The sequence below is a fragment of the Montipora capricornis genome, chromosome 10 (assembly GCF_036669925.1).
Source record: "Montipora capricornis isolate CH-2021 chromosome 10, ASM3666992v2, whole genome shotgun sequence".
In the NCBI taxonomy this organism is placed as follows: Eukaryota; Metazoa; Cnidaria; class Anthozoa; order Scleractinia; family Acroporidae; genus Montipora; species Montipora capricornis.
This window is the reverse complement of record NC_090892.1, coordinates 66958103-66970602: the sequence shown is the minus strand read 5'-3', so window position 1 is coordinate 66970602 and position 12500 is coordinate 66958103. Positions and strand designations below refer to the sequence as shown.

The following is a 12500-nucleotide window of genomic DNA, read 5'->3' as shown; positions in this document are numbered from 1 at the left end:
GACTTGCAACTTCGATCTCGTTATGCTAAGTTTGTTTATTGTAAATGTGTAGGAGGGCGTCAACAAAGGGACCGAGAACCAAGCAGAATTCCAGTGAAACAGCTATCACGAGCCTTGATAAGAGCAGATCTTTCAGGAAATTAGTTCGAAAATATATTAAAAAGAACGTACCGAAATCTTCTGCCATGCATTTATTTACAAAGTTGAGTGTACTTAATCGTAAGTTAGACTATTTGTATGTAAGACTAAGGTCTGCTACTAAGAAGAGGAGTACACAAAGGACGTGGTGGACAGCAAATCGCAGGAACCAACCTATAACTCGCCGTGGAAGAGTGAAACCTAGATGTAACTATACTTCAGTAAGATCTGTTTATAAGAACGTTAACCATAGGATGAATCATACAGAGTTAAAGCTGTCAAATGATATAGAGAAAAACCCTGGGCCCATTGATCATACCAAAACTATTCAAGCGCCTTATAGTCAAGGCAATGTGGAATTGTTCGGCGAGAATGCAGGCACTCAGTGTGTAGCAATGTCTCTTACTTCACTTATCTATAATTACAGGAATAATATTATCTCATCAGTGGACTTGATCAACATCATGAACATTGGTAATGAATTGTATTCTGGGTTATCTAGACTATCCAGACAAACTTTCCTGTTGTTAACTGAGTTACCAGATGTGCTCAATGTGTTTAATACAGATTATCAGCTTCAATACAGTTCAAGCTATAGTGGTACTATAAATGGTAGATCCATTATACATGGTTTGAGTTTCTGTATGCCTTTGGTTGATGCTTTGCTAACATTAGTAAGGCAAAACTACCAATCCTTTCTTTTAACAATTGAATGTAGTACTGTTTCTATGTACTGTACTCCAGGTGGTAAATTTAAAATATTTGATTCACATGCTAGGGATGCATTTGGTATGCCCCATTCTCAAGGAACATGTGTATTATTAGAAGCACAAAGTATACAGGATGTCACATGTTATTTGCAAACCCTGTATGAAAATTCAAATGCATTGTTTGAGCTGATAGGTGTTCACATAACAAGACTAGAAAAGGACGACAATCACTTAGTTGATGAGAACAGTGAAATCTCTCAATCAGAACTTGCTGATGATGGTGGAGAAATGGCACATATTTCAACAAGAGGCAATGAGTCTTTTATACGACCCTGTTGTGCTTTATCATTTTATAGCATTTGTTTTTCAGTGGTTAAGGCATGCAGTTACTGGAATTCACAAACTCTAGAAGCAATTATTGACCATGGAAATGAGTTTTACGAGGAACAATTTTCATGTCCTGATGAAAATCTTTGTTTACGCAAATTTCCAAACAAACTTCAAATATATGATGCAACTATTGATGTTGTCTTTACAGCACAAAAAGAAGGCATATTAAATTTAGTTGTGCATCCAGCAGTAGCAAACACTTCCAGAACTTTATTTTGGATAACACAAGAGGCAATACTGGATTTATAATATGGTTTTCAAATTACTGTGCAAGTTGCATATTTCAGCACAATTCTAAGACTAAAAGCATCAAATACTACTTAATAATATACCATAGTGATGGAAATTAAGATGAATTTCAAACTGTCAATGACATCAAATTCCATATTCAAGCCCTTGCTAATACTGTTACAAAAATCAATACAACTAATAATTTAGAGGTAGCATACATTATCAGATTTCTAAACTGTTACAGTAATTTGTCAAGCACTTTAAGACAAAAGGTATTAAGGAAACACAAATCCAATAGGCAGAAAAATTCACTTGCCGAAAAACGAAGAGAAAGTTATGCAAACATGGAACCGAGTGCTAAACGAAAATACTTGGTTAGCAAAGCAGATTGGTACAAGTCATTAGATCCTACAGAGAAAGAAAAACTCTTGTCTGACAGAGCAGAGTGGTACAAATCACTAGATCCTGCAAAAAAAGAACAACTCTTGTATGACAGAGCAGAGCGGTATAAATCTCTAGATCCTGCAGAAAAAGAAAAACTCGCGTCTGACAAGGCAGAGAGGTACAAATCACTAGATCCTGCGGAAAAAGAAAAGCTCTTGTCTGACAGAGCAGTATGGTACAAGTCACTAGATCCTGCAGAAAAAGATCTGATAAATAAACAAAAAAAGCGGAACTATGATGCAATGGAACCACTCATTAAGGCACAATACTTGAACAAAAAAAAACAAGAATATTGCAGCATGAATCCTACAAAAAAGCAAAAAATGAAGTGCATAAGTGATGCAGCAAAAATTTCTAAAAAAAAAAGGCAAACGATGTTCAGCATAAATTGGATCACTACATATCAGTATTTCAGAATAAGATCAGAGAGGGGCCATATTACATATGTTCAGTTTGTCATCGAATACTATATAGAAAAACAGTTATGTTACTTAAAGAAAATAAATACAGTGTACACCGTCTTTTCACTGAGATAAAGTCATTTGATGACAAACAATGCATCTGTAGAACATGTCATGCAAAAGTTTCAAAAGGGCAAGTACCATGTCAAGCTGTAGGTAATAAACTGGAAGTTGATAGAATACCACCAGAACTCTCAGTACTAGAAAAACTTGAACAAATATTAATAGCACAGAGGATAGTCTTTGAAAAGATAGTGGTAATGCCTAAAGGCCAACAGAGGAAAATTAAAGGAGCAATATGCAATATACCAGTTGAATGTGATCAAACATGTACTACATTGCCACGTCCACCTGAAAGGTCAGGTATAATCATGTTGAAACTAAAGAGAAAAATGGAGTTTAGAGGACATGTTTATTTTCAAGCTCTGCGACCTCAACTAATATTAAATGCTCTGATGTGGCTCAAAATGAACAATCCATTGTATGATAATATATGTATAGACAGTGACAAAATAGATAGGCATCTTAAAACATTGCAACAAAATGATGTTGATTTAGACGATTCGACTTTGAATAATGATAACCACTCTACTGAATCTGGTATAAGTGATGGCACTTCTTCAAACAATGAAAATGGTGAGAATGTCAGCACACCTGCAGATGAAGAAAATGACGATCCTTTAAATGAATATCGAGCACCAACAAGTGAAACTTGCTTGCAGTCTATAATACCAGATTATCCTGTAACTGTTGAGCAAAATGATAATGTATCATCTCAAGGAGACGAAGTCTATGCTATTGCACCTGGTGAAACTAAACATCCAGTTTCCTTCATGGCAGACAAGCAATGTGAAGAACTAGCATTTCCTATTTTGTTTCCAAAAGGAAAGTATGGGTACTCTGTCAACCGAGAAATATAGTTGGCGCCAGTTAGGTACTTCAATGCAAGACTTTTACATCACAGTGGAAGTTTTGCTACTAATCCTGAATATCTCTTCTTTTCTCAGTTTATCATAGAACAGAAGAAAGTATCAGATAGTATCAATATTGCTCTGAAAAAAATGCATGGCCAGCCTCTTACTGCTTCTCAAATAAGATCAAATAATATGCAAATTTTACAAAATCTTATTTGTCAAGACCAGGCTTATTTATTTTTGAGACAAATTCCAGGAACACCACCTTATTGGCAAAAATTTATGTATGAAGTAGTAGCTATGGTAAAACAGCTTGGAATACCAACATGGTTTATGACATTATCCTGTGGTGACCTTAGGTGGCCTGAACTTTTTCAGATTATTGCAAGAACCCAAGGCAAAAATCTAACAAATGAACAAGTGGATGCTTTATCTTATGATGAAAGATTCTCAATGCTGAATGTAAATCCTGTTGTTGTTGCTAAGCACTTTCAATATAGAGTTGAAACATTCTTCACTGAAATTCTTCTAACTAATGCAAACCCAATTGGTAAAATAGTATACTATGCACTCCGCATTGAGTTTCAGATGAGAGGCTCTCCTCACTTACATGCCTTAATATGGACATCAGATAGCCCTGAACTAACACATGACACCAAGGAAGCTTATATCCATTTCATAGATGAACATGTGCAGGCATGCCTTCCTGATCAGAGTCAAGACCCTGAGTTACATGAGCTTGTAAAAACCTACCAAAAGCACAGTCATTCAAAGACATGTAGAAAATACAAAAACATTAAATGTAGGTTTAATTTTGGGCACTTTTTTACAAAGAAGACTATTGTGGCTGAACCTCTTTCTGATGATTTAAATCCAGAAAAAAAACGATTACCATAGACAGACAAAAAGAAATCCTTAGACTAGTTAAAGAAAAAATAGATGAAGTGTTAAATCCCAGTAAAGCAAACTATAATCCTACATTAACATAAGCTGATATTTTCAAATCTGTAAACATAACTGAAGAGCAATATTATTGGGCTTTATCCATTTCACCTGACTCAGACTATGAGCTGCACCTTAAAAGACCAACAAACAGCTGTTTTATTAATAATTATTTTATTGCTGGTATTAAGGGTTTTAGAGCGAATGTTGACTTGCAACCTGTATTTAACCACTACAAGTGCATAACGTATGTGTGCTCATATTTTACCAAGGATGAGACTGAATGCTCACAGGCAATTATGAATGCTGCAAAGGAAGCTAAGAAAGAAAACTTGAGTGTCAGGGATAGCTTAAAAAGAATTGGTGCTGCTTTCCTCTCTACCGGAGAAATCAGTTCACAAGAATGTGTTTACAGATGCATGCCTGAACTATGGTTACGAAAAATATTCCCTGCAACAGTTTTTGTAAGCACTGACCTACCAGAAGAAAGGGTAGGCATTGCTAAATCACCAGAAGAACTTGATGAACTGGATAATGAAAGTACTGATATCTTTAAATCAAATATTATTGATCGATACACTTTAAGACCACAGTGTATTCCTTCTGTAGATAGGCTATGTCTGGCAGAGTTTGCTGCATACTATTATAAAGAATACAAAAAGGACTGCCAAGAAACAGCTGATGCACAACCTGAGGTTTTAACTGATGATGTCATTGAATTACATCACAATTGTGATCCTGATACGTCACCTCCAGACAAAATAAGATTAATGAACACCCATGAAGTTATGAAGTGTAGGAAAGTAAAAGCTGTTATACGATATCACAAGCCAAACAAAGCAAAAGAACCTGAACTGTATTTTCATCATCTCCTGATGCTTTACTACCCATGGAGAGATGAAACAAGTCTTTTAGGAAGTGATCAAACATATGCTTCTAAATTCTATGAGCATGAAGTACAAGCTGTAGTGGAACGAAACAGAGAGAATTTTGAGCCTGATGCTGATGCTGTTACAGAAGCACTTGATTTTCTTCGAAATAACCAGGGCAATATCCACTCCAGCTATGATTCTATAAATGACCAGGAAAATGCAGATTTACAATCTGAAGAGCAAGATGATTCAGCACCAAACGAATCATTGAATGAACAATTACCTACACATCTTGTTTCATCATCAGAAACTGAGAATCATTCAAACCTTGGAATGATAACATACAACCAGCCAACAGAAATTACTGATGATAAGCTACGGGAGTGTGTTAGATCATTGAACAAAAAACAGCGCTATGCTTATGATATAATTCTCACCTGGTGTAGAAGTAAAATGAAAAACATGAATAGTCGAAAACCTGAAGAAGTAAAACCAATACATTTATTTATAACTGGTGGAGCAGGTGCTGGTAAAAGTCACTTGATCCAAACAATCTACCACACTGTCACAAAGACCTTTAGACATCCTCCGATGAATCCTGAATTACCTACAGTTCTTTTAATGGCACCTACTGGAGTTGCTGCTATTAACATAGATGGGACAACAATAAACACTGCCTTGGCAATTCCTAAAGAAACAGGTGATAATTTACCTGCAATGTCTGACCAAAAGAAAACACAGATGAGAATGTTACTAGCTGACCTCAAGTTGATCATAATAGATGAAATCTCTATGGTTGCTAACAATACTTTGCTTCATATCCACCAAAGACTAAAAGAAATTGTTGGCACATCAAATGTTCACCTGTTTGCAGGCATTAGCGTTCTTGCTATTGGTGACATGTATCAACTACCACCAATACGCAGGAAACCTGTTTTTGCAAATTACAAAAATGATGTGTTTAACTTGTGCCACCCATGGCACCTATTCACGATGATAGAGCTTGTTGATATCATGAGGCAGAAGGATGACCAACCATTTTCTGAACTTCTGAATAGGTTCCGTACAGCAACTCAAACTGAAGATGATATCAAGTGCATCCAATCTAGATCTATAGATCCATCAGATGTTAATTACCCATCAGATGCTCTTCACATCTGGGCTGAAAATAATCCAGTCAATCGACACAATGAAATGAAATTGCACCAAATACCTGCACAGTTGTTGAACCTTAAAGCCACAGATCAGTACCCTCCTAATGTATCACAGCAAGATATTAACAGAATTTTAGCTAGACCCAGGTCTGAAACTGGTGGACTTGATGCTAATATCTGTATAAAGGAATCTGCTAGAGTTATGTTAACCAACAACATTGATATTGCAGATAGACTTATAAATGGTCAACTAGGAACTGTTGTTAAAATTGAAGTAAATCAAAATAACAAAAAACCCACCATTATCTATGTAAAATTTGATGATGCCAAAGCTGGCAACAATTTAATTCAAAAGAGTACTAGCAGTTTTGTGCGACAAAACAGAGTTGTACCCGTAGAACCTGTCCTAGCAAAAATTAAATGTACATCCAAATAAACCTTCTTCTCCAGAAATACAGAGAATGCAATTCCCTTTAACATTGGCTTACGCTGTTAGCATTCACAAAGTACAGGGATTGTCACTTAACAGTCTCGTCATTAGTTTTGAGTTGGTCAAACAGAGATCATTCAATTATGGTCAGGTATATGTTGCACTGAGCCGAGCGACCTCTTTAAATGGTATTCACATTCTAGGAAAAATTAACAGCAAACATGTGAAAGCAGATCCTCGGGTACATAAAGAATATGAAAGATTGCGAGAAATCTCAAAAACCATGGGAACTAGTGAAAAATATAAGGACAATTCAATGCTCACTATATGTCTATTAAACATACGATCACTCAAAAAACATAGTGTAGATATCAAGTATGATGCAAACATAAAGAACAGTGATCTAATTGCACCAGTTGACAGAAACACATCTTGTACCTTATAGCAATGATACTGACATAAAATGTCATCTTCTACCATTTACTCTCTACAGTCAAGATCATACTACTTATAGATTTTTATGTTTTGCACTGTGTACCAGTAGATCTATAGAAACTAAGGAACATAATACTTTCCACAAGTAAATGCAATGAAATTTGTAATAATTTTGAAGACATCTACAACTATGTGTCCCAATTTTACAGTTCTTTTTCTTTACCGAAAGAACAACTCAAATATAATACAGTATGTAAGTCATCTACAAAATATCCTTGGCACTTATCCAATCGACATCATTCTTGGTGATTTCAATATCAACTACTTAAATGATGATAGCATAAGACCGCTAAAATCTTTAATGACCTCTCTAGGTTATTCACAGTTTGTACAAAGTCCAACTTTTGTCTCATCAGGAAACATACTTGACCAAATTTACCTAAAAACAACAAAATTTGACATCATAGAGAATACTGTAATTAGTGTCTACTACTCTGACCATGATGCTGTTAAAATATCCATAAAATATAACCAAGATATTTAAATATTTATATTTATTTAAATTGTCACAGAAAGCATATAGTTTATTTATAGCAATAATTGTAAAATTAATATAAAATTCTCATAAATGTACAAATGTGTCTTGGCAGGAACCATGATGCTGTTAAAATATCCATATGCTAGCTATAACTAAAATGATATTATGAAACTCTCATGCAAGGATCATTTACAATGAAAATGAGAGAACTCTTCTAGAGATTTTGAAAAAAGGTGTCGCAAAGACCTGGTAAAGAGATCACAAGTCCAGCTAGAACAAAACTGGAAATTCATAAAATCCCAATCTACCACAGTGTCCTCAAAAGCAGACAAATTGATGCATCTCCTTGACAAGTTTCATCAGTTTCGTCTTAAATATTATAAACATTTATCTTTAATATTATTATTGTTTTTAGATGGCATCATTTGACTTAAGCAAAGCAGATTAAATCTAAGGCTCTGCAACCAGTGGAGAGAAATTAAACCATGTTACACAATAATGTAATTGTTTTGGAATAAGCAGAGATTTTGATAATCATCTGTCAATCAATTTGAAATTACCAAGAAATTTTTTTTCTAGAAGTTGGTAAATTCTATCAATTTCTTTGTCAAAAAGGATCATGTTCATAATGCCACAAGAACTTCCAAACTTGCCCAAGAACCTGAGGAGACAATCTGTTTTTCTAAGCTAGAAGTTCCCATAACCAGAATGGGAGACTTCAGAGGTCTAATGACAAGCATTTTACAAGGCACCACCATATGGTGCCTCAACCCATGCCTGTGCCCTGCACCACAAGTAGGTAAGTTTACATATTACTTTGTATCTTTCATCTTACTCAGATATTCCCAGGCAGGACTCTTAATAACTATAAACGACAGGCATGCTTATTATATGACCTACCAGTTCAGACAATCATTAAAGGAGAACTGAAGGCCAAAAGCAACAACTTTTCCAACACTTTTTTTTGGAAATTAGCCTAACATAAGTAAAGTTAAGTTTGTGGAGTTACTTCTTCTCGTTTCCTGTTTTCTGGGACAAAATTACGCTCGAAGTTGGGCTTTTCCCACTTTTTTGGCCTTTTCAGGGCACGCTCAAAAACTAAGTCGGGCGCCTGCTGTGAGGTATGATACAGGAAACAGAGATTTCATAATCAACAGAAACAAGGTAAACACAAGTGCTGCTGTGGATATTTTCTTTGTTGCTCTGCTGTTTCTTTGTGGACTCAGTATTCACAACAAACATCAGTCTAAACACTGCTTCTGACATGTCTTCCCCATATCATACATCATAAGCCGCAAAAATGACCGCTGACTCCTCCACTCTGAGCGGCAACGCTGATAGCCCAAAACTGGAATAACAAGTTTTTTTTTTAGGTGGAAGAGCGACGGATATAACAGGAAAAAAGTTGAAAACTTTATTGTGTATGGTCTAAAGTTTAAACAAAAAATCCTTCTTTTTACCTTTAGTTCTCCTTTAACAAAATAATAAAATAAAATAAAAGTAATAATATTAATAATAATTATTATTATTATTATTATTATTATTAAAACAATAAAAGAACTATTTCTAAAGCCCACCTTATTTACAATAACGAATACTTATTCATAAAAATAAAATCTGGAGCTTTGTTATTAAATATCTTTTTCTCTTTTAGAGTGTTAGGATGAAAATTCTATCAACAACATGTAGTTGAAAAAGGAATTCTGATTTCTGTTTTCTTGGTTTGCACGTAACATGCTGAAAAATACATCTTTCAAAAGTCCCCCAGTAGTTGATATGAAAATATCTTTTCGCTCTTTTCATGGTCCCATTGCTTGCATATTTTGTGTGTTATGTAAATTCCTTTCGAACCAAAAACACTTGGGACGAACCCACATTCATCTTCCGTAAAAGTTAAAAGTCCTAAAAGGTTTCTCATTTCCTTTTTTCTGCAGAAATACAATGTACATCCAACAAGAGAACAATTCTTAGGCTGTTAAGTAAAAACTCAAGTGAAGTTATGATCCTCGCCGTTATGAAAACAATTCTAGAAATTGCGTAGAAAAGCCTGAAAAATTCAGGACTTCAACAGGGTCTCAACCCATGACCTTGCGATACCAGTGTGACGCTCTAACCAACTGAGCCATGAAGCCAATGTCTTTGGAAGCTGGTCATTTGTGGATTCAAGTGTTCCCACGATGAATGAAGCAATGAACGAAATGATACATGAGCATTACTGATCATGTAAATGCTCGGGCATCTATGGTCAGAAACACAGATGGGCTCCTGCTATGATCTAGGATTCCAAAAGATTTATATCAAGAGACTGCAAAAGTATCTTACAAGCACCTTAAATCAGAAGCAGTGAACCGTTACACTGACATTACTTTGATAAATCTGACAGAAGAATGGAAGACCCAAGCAACTCACTGCACAGAACGTTGATCTTCGATCAGGCCAAGAGGAAGCCTGCGAGCAGCAAACAAAATTGTGCCCGCCAAAACCACAGAGATTACCATATGACAGAATAAAGTCCAAACTCCAAATGCGTTAAAAGGATTTATTTCATATTACCGTCACCCACATAAGACTTAACTCCTCAACAACATTCAAGCTTGAACGGTTTACAATACACTTCTGAGACGATTCCACACAATCCTGCTTTAGACTCTGTCCCAATTATTAACTTTACCGCGGTCCTATCACAGTTGTTAGATATCACAAACTTGTCACGTAACAATTCCTTTCACGGTTTCTAAATGAAAGGAAAAGTGTGGCTAGTATAATGCTTCGAATAACACACAAATGGTTCTCTGAAAACTGGCTTACAGAACACGCTTGAGCCTCTTCAGACACGGTAAAACTGTGAAGTCCGCCAAATAACAAAACAACATGGCAGGCAAACTCTCACATGGTCCTCGAACCGCGCGAAATTGGATACTAAGGACACAAGCTAAACCGCTGATCAAACTTGAATTCACAAAAATAATTTATGATAATGGCCTCTTCTCCGCCGAAATCAACTCACTTCCAGCCCAACCAAGCTTTAAACTAAGAAAAAATGTAATTAATTCAAGCTTACCTGTATAGAAGAAATAACTACATATGTTATACAACATGTAAAATCTAATGCCTCCTCGTGTATCCTAAATTAAACTCTCAACAATGAAGAAAACCTCAATTCATGGGTTTTTCCGTGCTCCCCGCAACTCAGTACCACTTCCCTCCACAGCGGGCTTAGAGAATCCAGCGGCCCTGCGAATGCATGAGAAATATGCTGCATCCGCATTCAATCCCCTGGCCTTCTTCTTCCATTGTAGGAGTTACCAGGAGTACCTATTGCATTCTTTCACTTTTTTTCTTCGGATTGCCACACCCACCATTACTCTGAGAAAAATCCACTTACCACCCAACTGAGTGTCCCAGTGTTTCGCTCCTGGTATCACACTTACAAACGGGCAACCCAGTCTACGCTCACGGAGCGTCTAGTTGAATTAGGCTTCTTAACTGTGTGTTATATGAGATGTTAAAATTTAATTCAAAAAATTTGAATAAGGACTTAAATAATTGGTTCATTATTGTTAACATGTAAAGTACAGTGTATCTCAACAGTCAGTTATGCTTGAACTTTCTGTGACAATAGTCCATTAGATTTCACAGCATATCCAATGGGCCATATTTCATTTTCATCTCATCTCTTGTTAAATGTGAAAAAGAGGATATAAAATGGGCACGGCCAGGGAAACAAATTTTATCTTCAAGTAAGTGCTGATGGTAATCTCTCACGAGTGACTGCAGTGACTGTCAGCACAAAACTTTAGATAAAATTTGTATCCCAGAGCGGCCAATTTTTGCAATGTTTTAATTTGTTTATTATGTAGATACTGATGAAATGTCCAAATTGACCATTAATATTATATCACACACAGTATGTGTGGAATCAAGGACTGGAAGTAGTCTTTGTTTATGTCTTTTCCCTTCTTAAGTCTACCATCTTCAGGTGATAAAGAGCTAATAATTATAAGCTACTTTTAGATATTAATATTTTGTATTATCATAATTAAACATGTGTGATCTTTTTACATGGTTGCAGTGTTGGGATAGCTGAACATGCGTATAATTGATGTTTTGACTGTTGAACAAAAATTACAAATTGAATTGCAAAGCAATTGTTATTTTTTGCCTGATACTTGTCAGTGGGAAAAGGTACATGTACCAAAGAACTGTGTTTCTTGTGGATACCAAAAGAACAGTGCATCTTTCCAATGGCTGAAAGGAATTCACCTGTGCCTTCTAATCCTTTGAGTTCTTCAACTTCTCCCAGTTTGAACTTACAGGGCATCATTTTACACTCCAACTCTAAACAGAGAACAGACGGGTGCATGAAACTAGCAGAATTGGCCATTCCTCTTCCGATTCCCTCTTTATTATTTCCTGCCTTGTTATCTGAGACATGCGGCCCCAGCAAAACAAAGACAAAGTCATGATGTCACACAAAACAAGTTTTTTTACAAATCACGCTCAAAGATGGGCTATGTTTAAGTCCAAAATATAATGCATTCACATGCACATAAAAAAGCTACATTGTATTTTGTGAGAGAATCACAAATCACAAGTAAATAAAGGATTAATTCAGCATGTGCTAGAATGAGGAACACCGGAACATCACGGAACATCCTGGAACACCAGAATATCATGGAGCACCCAAAATAATAAAGACCAACAAAAAAATAAATTATGTAAAATACAATTAAAAAAGGGCTTTGGTTTTCTGCTGACCACAACGTTGTTACAGATCGCCATCTTGGTAGTGCCTCCCAACATGGAGAGCGGTGAGTGAATTACAATTAATCAAGTCACAT

At 35.8% G+C, this 12500-nt stretch overlaps 2 protein-coding genes across 2 annotated transcripts in view; both read left to right on the top strand.

Annotated features, from left to right (window-relative positions):
- Nucleotides 1–12500, top strand: part of LOC138021639 (uncharacterized) — a 66218-nt gene that overhangs the window by 26458 nt on the left and 27260 nt on the right.
- On the top strand, nt 6117–6692 carry LOC138022423 (ATP-dependent DNA helicase PIF1-like). Its single transcript, XM_068869549.1, has one exon. It carries the CDS (start codon nt 6117–6119, stop codon nt 6690–6692), a length of 576 nt encoding a protein of 191 aa, XP_068725650.1.